The 20,041-nt window shown below is 34.9% G+C and overlaps 1 protein-coding gene across 1 annotated transcript in view; it reads left to right on the top strand.

Annotated features, from left to right (window-relative positions):
• Positions 1 to 20,041, top strand: part of COL24A1 (collagen type XXIV alpha 1 chain) — a 414,236-nt gene that overhangs the window by 185,893 nt on the left and 208,302 nt on the right. The window contains exon 22 of the mRNA XM_027615241.2: positions 108 to 161. Within this exon, the coding sequence (XP_027471042.2) occupies positions 108 to 161 (54 nt within the window). The remainder of the gene's footprint in view (positions 1 to 107; positions 162 to 20,041) is intronic.

Below are 20,041 nucleotides of genomic sequence, written 5' to 3'. Positions count from 1 at the left end.
AGTTACTTTAACTGGGAATGAGAGAATGGCAAAGGAAATTTTCATATGCTTATTGGATTTATAGTAATGGCTGTTGAGTAAATTCTCTATATTTTTATGTTCCCTAGGGTTTTCCAGGAGATATTGGGATTCCTGGACAAAATGGCCCTGAAGGATCAAAGGTAAAAAAAAATAAAAAAAAAAAAATAAGAAAGAAAGAAAGAAAAGGAAAGAAAAAGAAAAAAGTATTATATCTAGAATTTTCTAATCTCACATTTCAATAAATGGTTAAAAAAAAGACTTGAGGAATATCAGAACAAGTCTGGATATTTTTGAGCTGTCCCAAGTGCGTTTAATAAACTGTAGAGCTTATTTTAAGATAATCAGGAAGTAGCTTGCATGTTTGGTTGTTCTTTTGGCACCCTTTGTTTAGCTAGAGTAAATATCCAACTTCTTGGGTTCAGGTCAAGGAAAATGATTTTCCTTGTTTGGTATGGACATAGATTAGGGGGATAATATTTTCAAAAAACATAAATCACTGAAAAAGGATTTCTTGGAAGAGATGAAAAAAACCTAAAAAGCCATAAACCTATGATGTATGGATGAGAGTTTTCTGGCCACTGAAACCCTTTAGGGTCCATAAAATATCCTCTGATTAAAATACAAGAAAGTCTGCGGTGTCCTGGAATTTATACATAGCACAAAATAACTGAAGAATCCTAAGCATTTTTTTTTTTCTAAGCATTTTTAACTTCCTTTACTGTTGTCGTGTATATATTACTAGAAAGCATAACTTAGCATAACTTATTTATTTATTTTATTTATAGAAGTATAATTATGATATATTATACCCTATTAGTTTCCTATGTACATCATAGTGATTTGACAACTTAAAATATTATGAAATGATCGCCACAATAAATGTAGTTACTGTCACCATATAAAGTTATTGAAATATTATTGACTTTGTTCTCCATTATGTACATAATTTCTCCATAACTCAATATTTTCTAACTAGAAGTTTGTAACTCTTAAGTCTTTCACCTGTTTTGCCTCCCTGCTCTGACCCCTGTCCTCTGTGGTAATCAACAGTTTGTTTCCTGCCCCTGTGAGTCTGTTTTTATTTTATTTGTTCATTTTTGTTTTCTAGATCCTATGGTAAATGAAATCATATGATATTTGCCTTTGTCTGACTTATTTCACTTAATGTAATACCCTCTAGGTCCATCTAAGTTGTCACAAAAGGCAAGATTTCATCGTTTTTTATAGTGGAGTAATATTTCTTGTATATATCTCATCTTTTTGTATGATTTTTTAAAAATTTTATCTTATTATGTTATGTTAATCACCATACATTATATCATTAGTTTTTGATGTAGTGTTCCATGATTCATTGTTTGCATATAACACACAGTGTTATATGCAATACGTTCCCTCTTTAATAACCATCACCAGTCTAACCCATCCCCCCACCCACCTCCCCTCTAGAACCCTCAGTTTGTTTCTCAGAGTCCGTAGTCTCTCATGGTTCATCTCCCCCTCCGATTTCCCCCTTTCATTTTCACCTTCCTATTATCTTCTTTTTTTTTTTTTTTAACATATAATGTATTCTTTGTTTCAGAGGTACAGGTCTGTGATTCAACAGTCTTACACAGTTCACAGCGGTCACCATAGCACATACCCTCCCCCATGTCTGTCACCCAGCCACCCCATCCCTCCCACCCCACACCCCTCCAGCAACCCTCAGTTTCTTTCCTGAGATTAAGAATTCTTCATATCAGTGAGATCATATGCTACATTTCTTTCTCTGATTGACTTATTTCGCTTAGCGTAATACCCTCTCGTTCCATCCACATTGTTGCAAATGGCAAGATTTCGATTTTTTGATGGCTGCATAATATTCCATTATGTATATATATACCACATCTTCTTTATCCATTCATCTGTCAATGGACATCTTGGTTCTTTCCATACTTTGGCTATTGTGGACATTGCTGCTATAAACATTGGGGTGCATGTACCCCTTTGGATCACTACATTTGTATCTTTGGGGTAAATACCCAGTAGTGCAATTGCTGGGTCATAGGGTAGCTCTATTTTCAACTTTTTGAGGAACCTCCATACTGTTTTCCAGAGTGGCTGCACCAGCTTGCATTCCCACCAACAGTGTAGGAGGGTTCCCCTTTCTCCGCATTCCCGCCAACATCTGTCATTTCCTGACTTGTTAATTTTAGCCATTCTGACTGGTGTGAGGTGGTATCTCATTGAGGTTTTGATTTGGATTTTCCTGATGCTGAGCGATGTTGAGCACTTTTTCATGTGTCTGTTGGCCATTTGGATGTCTTCTTTGGAAAAATGTCTGTTCATGTCTTCTGCCCATTTCTTGATTGGATTATTTGTTCTTTGGGAGTTGAGTTTGATAAGTTCTTTATAGATTTTGGATACTAGTCCTTTATCTGACATGTCATTTGCAAATATCTTCTCCCACTTTGTCAGTTGTCTTTTGGTTTTGCTGACTGTTTCCTTTGCTGTGCAAAAGCTTTTTATCTTGATGAAGTCCCAATAGTTCATTTTTGCCCTTGCTTCCCTTGCCTTTGGTGATATTTCTAGGAAGAAGTTGCGGCTGAGGTCGAAGAGGTTGCTGCCTGTGTTCTCCTTTAGGATGTTGATGGACTCCTGTCTCACGTTTAGGTCTTTCAACCATTTTGAGTCTATTTTTGTGTGTGGTGTAAGGAAATGGTCCAGTTTCATTCTTCTGCATGTGACTGTCCAATTTTCCCACACCATTTGTTGAAGAGACTGTCTTTTTTCCATTGGACATTCTTTCCTGCTTTGTCGAAGATGAGTTGACCATAGAGTTGAGGGTCCATTTCTGGGCTCTCGATTCTGTTCCACTGATCTATGTGTCTGTTTTTGTGCCAGTACCTTACTGTCTTGATGATGACAGCTTTGTAATAGAGCTGGAAGTCCGGAATTGTGATGCCGCCAGCTTTTCTTTTCTTTTTCAACATTCCTCTGGCTATTTGGGGTCTTTTCTGGTTCCATACAAATTTTAGGATTATTTGTTCCATTTCTTTGAAAAAAGTTGATGGTATTTTGATAGGGATTGCATTAAATGTGTAGATTGCTCTAGGTAGCATTGACATCTTCACAATATTTGTTCTTCCAGTCCATGAGCATGGAATGTTTTTCCATTTCTTTGTATCTTCCTCAATTTCTTTCATGAGTATTTTATGGTTTTCTGAGTACAGGTTCTTTGCCTCTTTGGTTAGATTTATTCCTAGTTATCTTATGGTTTTGGGTGCAGTTGTAAATGGGATCAACTCCTTAATTTCTCTTTCTTCTGTCTTGTTGTTGGTGTATAGAAATGCAACTGATTTCTGTGCATTGATTTTATATCCTGCCACTTGACTGAATTCCTATATGAGTTCTAGCAGTTTTGGGGTGGAGTCTTTTGGATTTTCCAGATAAAGTATCCTATCATCTGCAAAGAGTGAGAGTTTGACCTCTTCTTTGCCTATTTGGATGCCTTTTATTTCTTTTTGTTGTCTGATTGCTGTGGCTAGGTCTACTACTATGTGAATAGCAGTGGTAATAGTGGACATCCCTGCCATGTTCCTGACCTTAGGGGAAAAGCTCTTAGTTTTTCCCCATTGAGAATGATAGTCACTGTGGGTTTTTTGTAGATGGCTTTTATGATACTGAGGTATGTATCCTCTATCCCTATACTCTGAAGAGTTTTGATCAAGAAAGGATGTGGTACGTTGTCAAATGCTTTTTCTGCATCTAATGAGGGGATCATATGGTTCTTGTTCTTTCTTTATTAATGTATTATATCACATTGATTGATTTGCGGATGTTGAACCAAACTTGCAGCCCAGGAATAAATCCCCCTTGGTCATGGTGAATAATCCTTTTAATGTACTGTTGGATCCTGTTGGCTAGTATTTTGGTGAGAATTTTTGCATCCATGTTCATCAGGTATATTGGTCTGTAATTCTCCTTTTTGATGGGGTCTTTTTCTGATTTTGGGATCAAGGTTAACCCTGGCCTCATAAAATGAGTTTGGAAGTTTTCCTTCCATTTCTATTTTTTGGAAGAGTTTCAGGAGAATAGGTATTAATTCTTCTTGAAATGTTTGGTAGAATTCCCTTGGGAAGCCATCTGGCCCTGGGCTCTTGTTCCTTGGGAGGTTTTTGATTACTGCTTCAATTTCCTTAGTGGTTATACATCTGTTCAAGTTTTCTATTTCTTCCTGGTTCAGTTTTGTTAGTTGATACATCTCTAGGAATGCATCCATTTCTTCCAGGTTATCTAATTTGCTGGCATAGAGTTGCTCCTAATATGTTCTTATAATTGTTTGTATTCCTTTGGTGTTGGTTGTGATCTCTCTTTCATTCATGATTTTATTTATTTGGGTAATTTCTCTTTCCTTTCTGATAAGTCTGGCCAGGGGTTTATCAATCTTGTTAATTCTTTCAAAGAACCAGCTCCTAGTTGTGTTGATCTGTTCTACTGTTCTTTTGGTTTCTATTTCATTGATTTCTGCTCTGATCTTTATTATTTCTCTTCTCCTGCTGGGTTTAGGCTTTAGTTGCTGTTTTTTCTCTAGCTCCTTTAGGTGTAGGGTTAGGTTGTGTATTTGAGACCTTTTCTTGAGGAAGGCTTGTATTGCTATATATACTTTCCTCTTAGGACTGCCTTTGCTGCATCCCAAAGATTTTGAACAGTTGTATTTTCATTTTCATTTTTTTTCCATGATTTTTTTAAATTCTTCTTTAATTTCCTGGTTGACCCATTCATTCTTTAGTAGGATGCTCTTTAGCCTCCATGTATTTGTGTTCTTTCCAACTTTCCTTTTGTGATTGAGTTCTAGTTTCAAAGCATTGTGGTCTGAAAATATGCAGGGAATGATCCCAATCTTTTGGTACTGGTTGAGACCTGATTGTGACCTAGAATGTGATCAATTCTGGAGAATGTTCCATGGGCACTAGAGAAGAATGTGTATTCCGTTGCTTTGGGATGGAATGTTCTGAATATGTCTGTGAAGTCCATTTGGTCCAGTGTGTCATTTAAAGTCTTTATTTCCTTGTTGATCTTTTGCTTAGATGATCTGTCCATTTCAGTCAGGGGGGTGTTAAAGTCCCCCACTATTATTGTATTGTTGTCAATGTGTTTCTTTGCTTTTGTTATTAATTGCCTTATATAATTGGCTGCTCCCATGTTCGGGGCATAGATATTTACAATTGTTAGATCTTCTTGTTGGATAGACCCTTTAAGTATGATGTAGTGTCCTTCCTCATCTCTTATTATAGTCTTTTGTTTAAAATCTAATTTGTCTGATATAAAGATTGCCACCCCAGCCTTCTTTTGGTGTCCATTAGCATGGTAAATGGTTTTCCACCCCCTCACTTTCAATCTGGAGGTGCTTTTGGGTCTAAAATGAGTCTCTTGCAGACAGCATATTGATGAGTTTTGTTTATTTATCCAGTCTGATACCCTGTGTCTTTTGATTGGGGCATTTAGCCCATTTACATTCAGGGTAACTTTTGAAAGATATGAATTTAGTGCCATTGTATTGCCTGTAAGGTGACTGTTACTGTATATTGTCTGTGTTCCTTTCTGGTCTATGTTACTTTTAGGGTCTCTATTTGCTTAGAGGACCCCTTTCAATATTTCTTGTAGGGCTGGTTTGGTGTTCACAAATTCTTAATTTTTTGTTTGTCCTGGAAGCTTTTTATGTCTCCTATTTTCAATAACAGCCCAACTGGATATAGTATTCTTGGCTTCATATTTTTCTCATTTAGTGCTCTGAATATATCATGGCAGTCCTTTCTGGCCTGCTGAGACTGATGTCAAAAAGTGTACTGCCTATGTTTTCTCCTCTTTCATTCTTACTTTATTTGCGCTCTCTCTCTTTTTTCTTGATGAGTGTTACTAGGGGTTTGTCAATATTTTTAAACCTTTTCAGAGAACTAGCTTTTAGTTTCATTGATCTTTTAAAATGTTTTTTGGTCTCTATTTCATTTATTTCCACTCTGATCTTTTTATTTCTTTCCTTCTGTTAACTTTGGGCTTTCTCTGTTTATTGTCTAGTTCTGTTAGGTGTAAAGATAGATCATTTATTTCCTGTTTCTTAAGGTAGGCCTGTATTGCTGTGGACTTACCTTCTCAGAACTACTTTTGCTGTTTCCCATAGATTTTGGAAACTTGTGTTTCTATTTTCATTTGTCTCAAGGTATTTTTTAATTTCCTCTTTGATTTCTTTGTTGACCCATTGGTTGTCTAGTAGTGTGTTGTTAGTCTCTATGTGTTTGTGTTTTTTCTGGTTTTCTTCTTGTAATCAATTTCTAGTTTCATGTTGTGGTCAGAAAAGAGGTTTGATATAATTTCAATCTTCTCGAATTTATTGAAACTTATTTTGTAGCCTAATAAAGTGACCTGTTATAGGGAATATTCCACATGCACTTGAAAATAATGTATATTCTACAGTTTTCAGATGAAATATTCCATATGTATATCTATTAAGTCCATCTGGTCTAATATGCTATTCGTCTGGTCTAATGTGTTATTTAAGGCCAGTGTTTCCTTATTAATTTTCTGTCTGGATGATCTATCTATTGATGTAAGTGGGGTATTAAAGTCTCCTGCTATTATTGCTTTACTGTTAATTTCTCCCTTTATGTCTGTTAATATTTGCTTTGTAGATTTAGGTGCTCCTATGTTGGGTGCATAAATATTTATAAATGTTATTTCCTCTTTTGGGATTTACTCCTTTATCACTATGTGAGAATACCATTCTTTTATTTTTGTTACAGTCTTTGTTTTAAAATCCATTTTGTCTTTTATAGGTATTACTACTCCAGCTTTCTTTTCATTTGCATTTGTTGGAATATCTCTTTCCATTCTTTCACTTTCAGTCTATATATGTCTTTAGAACTGAAGTGAGTCTCTCGTTGGCAGCATATAGATGAGTCCTGTTTTTCTTATCTATTCAGTCACCCTATAGCTTTTGATTGGAGTGTTGAGTCCATTTACATTTAAAGTAATTATTGATAGGTATGTACTTATTGCCATTTTGTTCATCGTTTTCTGGTCGTATTTTTAATTCTTCTCTGTTCCTTTCTTCTTTTGGTCTCTTGTGTTTTGATGCTTTTTTTTTTTTAAGATTTTATTTATTTGTTTGACAGAGAGAGACACAGTGAGAGAGGGAACACAAGCAGGGGGAGTGGGAGAGGGAGAAGCAGGCTTCCTGCTGAGCAGGGAGCCCGATGCGGGGCTTGATCCCAGGACCCTGGGATGATGAACTGAGCCAAAGGCAGATGCTTAATGGCTGAGCCACCCAGGCGCCCCTTGATGCTTTTCTTTAGTGTTATGTTTGGATTCTGTTCTCTCGATTTTTTGTATATATATTGTAGGATTTTGGTTTTTGATTACGGTGAAGTTTATATATATTGACCTTATATATAGCAGTCTATTTTAAGCTGATAGTTGCTTAAGTTCAAATACATTCTAATAGCACTACATCTCTTCCCTCCCCAAGGTTTATGTTTTTTGACATCATATTTTACATCTTTTTATTTCATGTACCCCTTAACTACTTACTATATTTATAGTTGATTTTACTATTTTTGTCTTTAAATGTTCATACTAACTTTTTAAGTGGCTGATTTACTCCTTTACCTTTATTTATTTACATATATATTTGCCTTTACCAGTGGGATTTCTTTCTTTCATTTGTTTTCTTATTTCTAATTATGGACTTTACTTTTTTAAGACTCTTTAACATTTTGTAAGGCCGGTTTTGTGCTGATGAACTTCTTTAGTTTCCTTGTCTGGGAAACTCTTCATCTGTCCTCCAATTCTGAATGATAACCTTGCTGGGTAGAGCATTCTCCATTGTAAATTTTCCCCTTTCAGTACTTTCAATATATCCTGCTACTCCTTTCAGACCTCCACAGTTTCTGCTGAAAAATTGGCCGACAGTCTTATAGTGTTCCCTTGTATGTGATTATTTGTTTTTTCTCTTGCTGCCTTTATTTATTTATTTATTTATTTATTTATTTATTTATTTATTTATACCAAGAGAGAGTATGTGTGAGCTGGGGGTAGTAGGGGGAGAGGGAGAAGGAGAGAGAGAATCCCAAACAGGCCCCATGCCCAACACAGAGCCTGATATGGGGCTTGATCTCATGACTCTGAGACCATGAGCTGAAGTCAAGAGTTGAATGCTTAACCAACTGAACCACCCAGGTGCCTTCTCTACTGCCTTTAAGATTCTATCTTTAACTTTTGCCATTTTAATTATAATATTTTTAATTAAAATATGTTTTGTTTAGATCTTTTTGGGTTCATTTTGTTGAGGACTCTATTGTTCTTATTCCTTCCTGTACTTGGATGTCTGTTTCCTTTTCTATGTTAGGAAAGTTTTCAGTCATTATTTCTTCAAATTATTTTTCTGTCCCTTTCTCTTTCTCTTATCCTAATGTGAATATTAGTATGCTTGATGTTGTCTCAGAGGTCCGTTATTCTCATTTCTAAAAATTCTTTTCTCTTTTTGCTGTTCTGATTGGGTGTTTCTGCTATTTTGTCATTCACTTTGCTGATTCATTCTTCTGTATCAACTAATTTGCTATTGAATCTCCTTAGTATATTTTTTATTTCAGTTATTGCATTCTTCAGCTCTGATTGGTTCTTTCTTATATTTTCAATCTCTGTTGAAGTTTTCACTGTTTTTCTCTATTTTTCTGAGATTGGTGAGCATCTTTATGACCATTACTTTGAACTCTTTATCAGGTAAATTACTTATCTCCATTTCATTAGGGTTTATTTCTTAGTTTTTGATCTTGTTCTTTTGTTTGGAACATATTCCTCTGTATCCTCATTTTGTTTCTGTATTTGTTTCTCTAAATTAGGTAGAATATCTGTCTCTTGGTCTTGAAGGAGGGGCCTTGTGTAGGAGAATCTCCTGTATACACTAGAAGTGCTCGGCAGCTTTGGCAGGCACAGGTCAGGAGGGTTCTTAGAAGCATTGCACTGTGGCCATCTTAACAGGACACTGGAGCTGGAGGGGCCATAGGCCAGGAGGGTTTCTGGGAATGCTGTGCAGGGGGCTGCTTTGGTTCACATATGGAGTAGGCACAGGCTGGTTGAGGAGGCGCAGGTTGAGCTCTGCCAGTGCCACATTGGTGGGGTCATTGTGTGAGGTGTTGGCTATATAGTCTCATAGCATGCCATGCTGGGGCTGGCTTGATAGGATGGCTGGAGCTGATGTAGACACAGGCTAAGGGGTTCCCCAGCACACTACTGGGAACCCTCTGGTGGTATGGTTGGATCAGACAAAGGCTGTGGGTCCCAGAGCATACCATGCCAAGGCTGTAGTAATAGCACAGCTGGAGCTGAGGTGGGCAGAGGTGTGGGGGCCTTGGGAATGCTGTGCTGGGGCCACCTTTTAGGGACAGCTGGAGCTGGTGTGGGCCAGGACACCAGGGTGCACTGGGATGGCCCCAACAGATCAGTTAGAACACCTGTACCCTATTCTTGTCTGCACCATCAAGATGGAGGGATAATGTAAAAAATGCTCCTCATCAGCTCTTTTGATTTTGGTGAGAGTTCCAACAGTTTTCTGCCCATTTGACAGTCATTCTAGGGTTAGTAAATGGATTTCCTTTATGTACAGTCTAGTTTCCCTTTAAATCACTGCTCTTTCTCTGTGCCTCATTGTGGGCAAATCTGCATATGAGCCCCTCAGTGATATCTCCCTACCACAGGTTACCACTTTGGGAGTGGGGTTCCCATTGTTACCTTGCCTTTATCTCTCTTGGCCTTCTGTGTGTGGTCCTTTATCTTTTGTTGTATAGAAGCTGTTCAATGAGACTTCAGTTCTTCTTCAGAAGAATTGTTCTATATGTAGTGGTAAATTTGCTGTGTCATGGGAGGAGGTGAGTTCAGGGTCTTTTTATGCCACCATCTTGGATTGCCTCTCCATAACAAAAGTTTAAATATCCAGGTTTACCGTGCAGACTCACATAGAATGAGCATTGTAAACAAATAAAGTACTGTTAATAAAGACACGAAAGGATGAAATAGCCTGAAGTTTAGAGAAGGGACAGGTTATGAAATACAATATTGCTGCTGTGGAAGATTAATGTGAGTATAGAGAAACTGATAGGAGATGAAACTGGAAAGGATAGTAATAACTGTACTTGTTAATGTACTATTGTGTTAAGTACTATAGCACTATAGTAAATGTCTTATGTATATCTCATTTAATCTTCAAAACAGCATTATGAGGTAGGTATTTTCCCCATTTTACAGATGGTTAAATTTTTGCCTCACCGTCATATAACTATCAAGTGACTTAGCCAGGATTCTAACTCAGATATGATTTCAAAGTCTGAGTTCTTAGTTCTTAACCACTTAGCTTTGGGATGAAACTGTGGAAAACATTCAATACCATGCTAAAGTATTTCCACTTTATCCATGGACATCATGAAATAATCGAAGATATTTAAGTAGTAAAGTGTTCTAGGTGATTTATGTTTTAAAATGATACCTTTCATTCAGCAATGAGGATGGTTAAAATAAGAGGGAAACTGAAGGCAAGGAGATAAACCAGAAAAAGATAGAAAAGAATTATAAAGATCTGAAATAGAACATTCAATCAGCAAATATTTATTGACTGCCTCTTATATGACAGCCATTGTACTAGATGCTAGACCATCTAAAAAGATGAAAGGCATTGATCCCTACTTTCAAAAAAACCTTGTAATCTAGAGAAAGAGATGCAAGAAAACCTTTATAATGACCATATGAATAATATACAATATGTATTACTGTGCAAGTAATGGGATAAGGAATTCAGATTATGCTTTGCAGAGAAGGTAACACTTGAGCTGACATAACAGATGAGTAGGAATTTGCCTACAGACAAGGGACATGTATGGAATTCAGGAAAAGGAAACTTATGAGAGGATGTGGACTTAAGTGCAGTATGTGGAACATATACTAAAAGTTATTCATTGTTTATATGAAATTCAAACTTAATTGGGCATCCTGCATTTTATCTGGCAACCCTATTGGCCACCTACAAACTTTCTGTATATAGAACAGTGTTTTCTCCTTCTTTTCTGTCTCCATAGAAGAAATATTCCTCTTCCTCCTCAATATTCAAGTTCCACACATGTTTTGCATCAAAGCTTCTCCTCTAACTGCTGAGTAACCTCATGCCATCAATTATCACCTTTATACTGATCTCTCCCTTGAATCAAAATTTCTCCTTTGCCCTTAAAACCATTCTCACTGCCAATGTTGTAATTTAGGCCCTTTTTATTTTTCACCAGCATTAGTAATAATCCTTCATATGTTCTTCCAGCCTCCAGCCTCACATTTCTTCAAATCTGCTTCCAATCTGCTGATGGAGTAATGTTTGTAAAGTAGAGATCTTATCATGTCACTCTTATGCTTACATACTTCAGTGATCTCCACAGCTTCCAGGTTAAGGCTTGTACTTCTTTACTTTTTACACAAGGCTCTTTATGACCTACCCTCTCTCTTTAACTCTATTACCTATAGTCACATTACCAGTACTCTTCCAAAAGCATTACTCCATCTAAACTGTTTAGAGTACCAAACTGTGTCATACTTGTTCAAATCTCAAAGCTTCCAGTGTGCTCTTCTTTTTGTCTGGTAATCTCTCTACCTTCCTGTGCCCTTCTTCATCTAGCTAACACTTACACATCACATACTAGATTGTGCAGGAAGCTTTCACTGTTTCTTACAAGTCTGATCGAGATATCCTTTTTCTGTATTCCTGAAAAAAAAATCTATTAAGCAACTACCTTTGTATATTATAACTGCTAATTTGCTTATCCCTCTATTAAACTATGAGCTTTTGAGAGAAGAGACAAATTGATTTTATAAACATCACAATAACCATAATAATATCCATAGGCATAGAATAGGAATGCAGTAGATATTGGCTGAATAGATGATTGATTGAATAATTGTATTTAAAAGTTATTTTGGAAATAGAAACAATACAACTGGTAATTTATTAAGTGAAGGTGATGGGGGGAAAGAAAACTGAAGACTACGGAAGCTGAGACTATGACTTGAGTTACTGATGTCATTGACTTAAATAGGGAACTTGAGAGGAACTAGTTTGGAGGATGGGGAATACAAAAAGTTTCATTCTGGGTATATTTAGTTTGAAGTAACTGCTTGACATCAAGGTGATAATAATCAATAAATAGCAGTAAACCAAGCTTAAAAGTAGAAATAGTAGCATGAGGAGATGTTGAGAGAGAACGGTAGTATAAAGAATGGAGTTAACTCCTGTAATGTTTAGCCCTTCACCTGCTGCATACTTGAACTTGATGCATATATAAACACCATTCACCCATTCATTTAGTATTTCATTTAATAAATATTGAGCTTCAGCCAAGTAGTAAATGTGAGATTATAAAGATTTCTAAACTATGGTTCCTCCCCTGGATGAGGTAAAGTTTAGTGAAAGATACCAAAAAAAATCACAAAATGTTGTAAGAAATGCTATACAAAAGAGTTGGTGAAGTGCTATGAAAGCCTAAATAATTAAGAAACAGATTTTGCGCTAGGAAATTGAGAATTACTTTAAAAGGAATAATAATTAAACTTAATGTTTTCAAAAATGCATGTCATACTAGGAGAAGAACCAGGTAGCTTTCTAAATTCTTTTCGATTTGGAAATTTTGTTTCACTTCAAGTTTTGTCAAAAAAAATGTCAGAGAACTGAAGAAATCCAACTGACCTCTTGAATAATATTACAACAGTGATCTTTAAAACTTCCTTCTCATTCCTTATTTTCGTCTTAGAATTACATTGTTTAAAAGTGGGACAAAAACCCTGAAAACCAGACATTTTAATGAATATCAGTGGTTGAATTTCCAATGAGTAATAATCACTTTGTGGATTCTTTATCTAAATTTATTCAGTAAACATGACCTTGAAGCCCCATCGGCAACAATGTCATTAGACTGATTGATTGTTTATATATCACCGAATTTTAAAATATTTCAGAAAAGATGAAAAGAACCAGAAAATTTTAAAAGAAGAGGGACATGATTTTTGTCTTACAGTTTAAGAGGGGTCTGGTTATGTTTTTCTTCTTGGTGCTTCCTATTTTTATTGAAGTTGTTTCTAGAAACAGAAGGGAAAAAAAAAAAGAGTCAAACATACTGACCCTATTAGCATGATGAGTTTCTTTGGTAGTGTACACTGTATCATGGAAGCATCTTAAAACTTCCTTTATTTTAATATACCTATCTTGTTTGGAAAGGAGGGACAATATAAATTACTAAAGCTCCATCAAGGCTATTCAAGGTGGTCATCAAGACAATTATGTGCACTCTATGTGAAATACATGGTTACCCTATTTGCAAACCAACTGGATTCTTTCCAGAGCAGTTTGGCACAACTCTAAAGAAGCCTTGTGTTTTCTCTTCATTTTCTGCCAGTTGACTAAAAACCTCAAACTAAGATTGGAAACTTGTGTTGATTATGATTCCATTGATTGTGAAAATATGTGTGTTTGTATATGTGTTTATAGATACAAACAGTTTAGCAAGCCTTTTTAAAGAGATACCCAGTTTGACCATCTGCTTTCAAGCATCCCACAACATTAGAAAAACCACATCCTTTGCTGCTTACTGCAGGAAGTGAGTACCCAGTAAATATTCTCTGCTCTCCAGTAAACAGAGGAATAATTTATTTATTGCTATTATGATTTGTGTTGTTACTTTGGCTATGGAATTAGGGATGGTAAAACAAGCTATTATTTTCTATTGTATAACATTTCTGATAAGTTTTTAGAGAAAGCCTACCATTTGTGAATTATGTTACACAATATATGAAAATAACCTTCACACTGAATTATTAAAATAGGTCTTGTGATCATCTGTATAGAGGTGAGCTAAGAGGAAAATGTATAACTCTAAGTAGTTTTCTAAGATCACCTTGACCCTACCCTGAAGACTTATATTGAATATGCTAAATCAAGGTTTTTGATATTATTTATCATTTTATTCTCCAGACTTCATTTAGTCAGCTATGAAATACTTAGGAGTTTGTACAATGAGCAATGTACTGTGTTAAGCAATTACTTGAAAACAAGATTAAAAGATGGTCTTCTGTTAGGAACTTGTAATTTTCTGAAAGTGTGAGATTTCCACATGTGAAAAGTTAAAAAAGCATAACTAGGCAGCATATACGGAGCTCAGGGGAAGGGGAAAGAATGACTAATATGGCAATTTTTCTGAGAAACTTTACAGAAAAATTAGGATTTTGAGTTGGATGGGTTGGATTTGGCCAGGTAGAGTCAAGGAATGAGAGTATTTATATAACAGGTACAAACATGAACACAGGGATGGAGCGCAAAAGTAAACCCACTTGTCTTAAAAAAAAGTTAGGAGTCAGATTGTGACATGTCTGAAATATAAAGCTGAGAAGTTTAAATGCTAATAAGTCAATAATCTCATGGAAGATTTTGTTTTGTTGTAGTGATAAAAACATAACATAAAATCTACTCTCAACAAATTTTTAAGTGTATAGTACAATAATGTTAACTATATACATATTGTTGTACAGCAAATCTCTAGACCAGTTGGTCTTGCATGTCTGAAAGTCTGTACCCAGTCTGAACAGTAACGCTGTATTTCCACCTCCTCCAACCTCTGGCAACCAACCATCATCCTACCTTCTGCTTCTATGACAATGACTATTTTAGACACCTCACATAGGTAGAATTATACATTATTTGTCCTCCTGTGACTGGTTTGTTTCCCTTAGCATAAGGTATTCAAGGTTCATCCATGACATAGCATATGTTAGAATTTCCTTTTTTTTTTTAATAGGTGCTCAGTATCACTCATCATCAGGAAAATGTAAATCAAAACCACAATGCGATGTTACCTTACACCTGTTACACTGGCTATTATTAAAAAGAGGAGAAAAAAAAGACAAGAAAATAACAAGTGTTGGCAAGAATGTAGAGAAAAAGAAACTCTGTACACTGCTGGTGAGAATGTCAGTTGGTGCAGCCATTATGGAAAACAGTATGGAAGTTCCTCCTTCTCTTTTTAAGGCTAAGTAACAATCCATTGCCCAGTAGTCTGAATATCCACATTTTCTTTATCCATTCATCCTTCAAGGAGTGTTTAGGTTGTTTCTACCTAGAGGCTATTGCATAATGCTGCATAATGAACATGGGAGTGCAGTTATCTCTTTGAGCTCCTGCTTTCAGTTCTTTTGGATAAATACCCAGAAGTGGGATGGCTGAATCATATGGTAGTTCTGTTTTTAATTTTTGGAGGATCTCCACACAGCTTTCCACAGTGGCTGCACTGTTTTACTTTCTCACCAATAGTGCATAAGAGTTCCAATTTCTCTACATCCTTTCAACATTTATTTTGTGTTTGTTTATAATAGTCATTCTAACAGGTATGAGGTGATCTCTTTGTGGCTTTGATCTGCATCTCCCTAATGATTAGTGATGTTGAACATTTTTACAAAATATATTTGGTCATTTGTATGTTTTATTTGGAGAAATTTCTGTTAAGTCCTTTGGCCATTATTTTAATTGGGTTATTTGGTTTTTGCTGTTGGGTTGTAGGAGTTCCTTATATATTTTAGATATTAAACACTTACCAGATTTATGGTTTACACATATTTTCTCCCATTCTGTAAACTGCCTTTTCACTACGTTGATTGTTTTCTTTCTGTGCAGGAGTATTTACTAGTCTATTTTTGCTTTTGTTACCTTTGCTTTTGTGTGAAATCCAAAAAATCATTCCAAGACCAATGTAATAGAGCTTTCTGCCTATGGTTTCAAGGTCTTATATTTGAGGCTTTAACCCATTTTGAGTTGATTCATATGTATGGTGTAAGAGAAGGGTCCAATTTGCATATCCAGCTTTTCTAACACCATTTGTGGAAGAGACTATCTTTTTTCCCATTGTATAGTCTTAGCATTCTTGCCAAAGACTGTTTGATCATATATGTGTGGTTTTATTTCTGAGTAATCTGTTCTGTTTCATTGGCCTATATATCTGTCTTTATGCCTGCACCAAACTGTTTTATTATAACATTTTAATATATTTTGAAGTCAAGAAATGTGAGACCTCCAGCATTCTTCTTTCTCAAGAATCTTTTGGCTATTCAGGGCCCTTTGTGATTCCATATGAATAATATAATTATTTTTTCTATATTTGCCATTGAGTTCTTGCCAGGGATTGCATTGAGTCTGTAGATTGCTTTTGGTAGTATGAATGTTTTAACAGTATTAGGTCTTCCAGTCCATGAGCATGATATATCTTTACACTAATTGTGTTATGTTTAATTTCTGTCAGCAATGTTTTGTAATTTTCAATGTACAAGTCTTTCACCTCCTTGGTTAAGTTTATTCCTAAGTATTTTATTGTTTGTGATGCTATTGGAAATGGGATTATTGTCTTAATTTCCTTTTCAAATTGTTTGTTGTCAGTGTATACAAATGCAGCTGATTTTTGTATGTTGATTTTGTATTCTACAATTTTGTTGAATTCATTTATTTGTTCTAACAATGTGTTGGTAACACCTTTAGGATTTTCTACATAGAAGATGATGTCATCTGTGAACAGAAATTTTATTTTTTCCTTTCCTTCTTGGGTGCATTTTTTTCTTTCTTGATTAATTGTTCTATCTAGGACTTCTAATACTATGTTGGATAGAAGTGGTGGGAAGGAACATTCTTGCCTTGCTCCTAATCTTAGAGGAAAGCTTTCAGTTTTCTACTCTTGAGTATAATATAAACTGTTAACTTTTCATTTATGACCTTTATTAGGTTGAATAATTTCCTCCTATTTTTAGTTTGTCGAGTGTTTTACCATGAAAGGGTATTAAATTTTGTCAAATGCTTTTTCTGCATCTATTGACATGATTATGTTATTTTTACCTTTTGTTCTGTTAATGTGGTATATCACATTGATTGATTTTCATATATAAACAATTCTTATATCCCAGGGATGAATCCCATTTGGTTATGGTTCTTTAATGTGCTGTCAGATTCATTTTGCTGTATTTTTTTTTGAGGATTTTTACACCAATATTCATCAGAGAATTTGGCATGTAATTTTCTTTTCTTATAGCGTCTTTATCTGTCTTTGGTATCATAGTAATGTTGGCCTCATAAAATGAGTTTGGGTGTGTTCCCTTCTCTTCAGCTTTTTGAAAGTTTGAAAAGGATTTACATTAATTCTTTTTTTTTTAATGTTTGGTAGAATTCCCCAGTGAAGTCATTGGGTTCTATGCTTTTCCTGGTTGGGAGGTTTTTTATTATTGATTTAATCTTCTTATTAGTTAGAGATCTGTTGGATTTTTTATTTCTTCATGATTCAGTTTTGGTAGGATATATGTTTCTAGGAATTTTATCTGTGTCTTCTAGGTTAACCAAAATGTTGGTGTACAGTTGTTCATATTAGTATCTTATGCTTCTCTTTCATTTTTTATTTTATTTAAGTCTTGTCTTTTTGTTAGTCTAGCTAAGGGTTTGTCAATTTTGTTGATTAAAAAAAAAGACCTTTAGTTTTGTTGATTTTTTTCTATTGTTTTCCTATCCTCTATTCACTTATTTCTGCTCTAATTTTTATTATTTCCTTCTACCTCTTAACTTGGGCTTAGTTTGTTCTTTTTCTAGTTTCCTGAGGTATAGAGTTAGGTAGCTTATTTGAGATCTTTCTTCTTTTTTAATGTAGGTGTTTACCATTTTAAAATTCCCTCTTAGTATTATTTTTATGCATCCCATATTGTGTTCTCATTCTCATTTGTCCCAAGATCTTTTCTAATTTCCCTTTTGATTTCTTCTTTGACCCATTGGTTCTTCAGGAGTGTGTTGTTTAATTTCCTCCTATTTGTGACTTTTTCAGTTTTCCTTCTGCTATTGATTTCTAGTTTCATTCCATTACGGTCAGAAAGGATAGTTGGTATAATTTCTATTTTATTATATGTGTTAAGACTTGTTTTGTGGCCTAAAATATGATCTATTTGATCTGTACTGTCAAATGTTCCATATGTGCTTGAAAAGAAAGTGTATTCTGCTGCTTTGAGTGGAATGTTTTTTATGTTTATTAGGTCCATTTGATTTTTAGTGTTGTTCAAATCTTCTGTTTCTTTGTTGATCTTCTGTCTGGTTGTTATATCAATTATTGAAAATAGGGCATTGGAATCTCTTGCATTTATTGTGTTTCTCTCTCTTTCTTCCTTCAGTTCTGTCAATAATTGCTTCATGTATTTGGGTATCTGATATTGGGTGCTTATTTATTTATAATTGTTATGTCTTTCTGGCAAATTGACCTTTTTGTCATTAGTTAATGTCTTTCTTTGTCTCTTATGACAGTTTTTGACTTAGTCTGTTTTGTTTGATGTAAGTATAGCCACACCTGCTTTCTTTTGGTTATCATTTGCATGGGATATCTTTTTCCATGTTTCACTTTCATCTGACATATGGCATTAAATCCAAAGTGTGTCTCTTGTAGATATCATATAGTTGGATCTTTTTTTAAATCCATTCAGCCACTCTAAGTCTTTTGATTGCAGACTTTAATCCATTTACCTTTAAAGTAATTACTAATAAGGAAAGACTTACTGTTGACATTTTATTAATTGCAGTTGTTTTGTCTTAAAGCTTCTTTGTTCCTCTTCTCTCTTCCTGTCTTCAGTTGTGTTTCATTGAATTTTTATTATGACATGCTTTGATTCCTTTCTCATTTTCTTTTGTGTATCTTTTATAGATACTTTCTTTGTGGCTACAGTGGTGCTTACATAAAACCTCTTGTAGTTATAGCAATCTATTTTAAGCTGACAACACCTTAACTCCAGTTATATGCAAAAACTCTACTCTTACTCTATGGAAGATTTTAAGAGGAGTGAGATGATGAAAGATATTTTTGGAAGAATACAATAGCAAATTATAAATATGAATATCGTGAATATATAGAGTAGATAAGTGCAATATCAGTTCAAAGACTGTTGAAAACACTAATCAACATGCAGTGCATAAGGAGAAGGAAACTAATAATTATTGAGTCCCTGTTATATTCAAGGTACCCTTTTCTTTCTTGCAATAACCTTATGATGATGATGGTAACATGATTCTACAGATAAAGAAACTCAGGTTATAGCCCTAGGAATGTTCAGAGCTGGATCAAGTTCAGACTCAACTTCAGATTCTATATATTTCCAATTAAAGAAAAAAGAATTTGTGTATTTAACATGACAAATATGAAACATGCACACAGTTTAAACAATGATAATAAAACAAACTGTATTAACATTAAGAAATAGACCATTATAAGCTTCTTGAGTATCCCTCACTAATCACATCTGTCTCTTCCCTTCTTGCATTTATAGATAACCACTCTCTTGTTTTTGCCATACTTTTACAATCTGTGTATACACAATATTCGTTGTTTTGCTTGTTTTGGAAATTCATATAGATGGAATCATACTCCATAAAATCTTCAGTGATTTGCTCCTGCCACTCAGTCTTATCTTTTCCCTGTGCTCTAGGTTGATATATGTAATTACAGCTTATTTATTTTTACTGCTACATAGTAACCCACTATGTCGATATAATTGTTTAATCAATATGACTGTTGGTAGACATTTATGGCCTTCTTTCTTTCTTGAGGTTCATTTTCACAAATCTTCCACATGTCCTTGTAAAGAATTTGTAAACTCCAACTTGGGGATTCACTGTTCTACGTATGGCCATAAGATCAAGTAATTTTGCTATTTCAGTCTTCTCTATTTCTACTGTTTTTTATCCACTAGATCTACTAATTTCTGAAAGATGTATTAAAATTCCCCTCTCTAATTTTAGATTTCTCAATTTATCTTTATTTATCTATTAGTTTTTACTTCATGTATTTGGAATTTACTTGTTGCCTAAAAATTGAGAGTTTTTAATCTCTTCCTGATGAACACATTACTTAGTGACCCTCTTAACTCTAATAATCTGTTTTAACTTAAAGTCTGTTATATCTTACAT

Source organism: Zalophus californianus, chromosome 4 (genome assembly GCF_009762305.2).
Source record: "Zalophus californianus isolate mZalCal1 chromosome 4, mZalCal1.pri.v2, whole genome shotgun sequence".
NCBI lineage: Eukaryota > Metazoa > Chordata > Mammalia > Carnivora > Otariidae > Zalophus > Zalophus californianus.
This window is presented reverse-complemented; position numbering and strand designations above follow the sequence as displayed.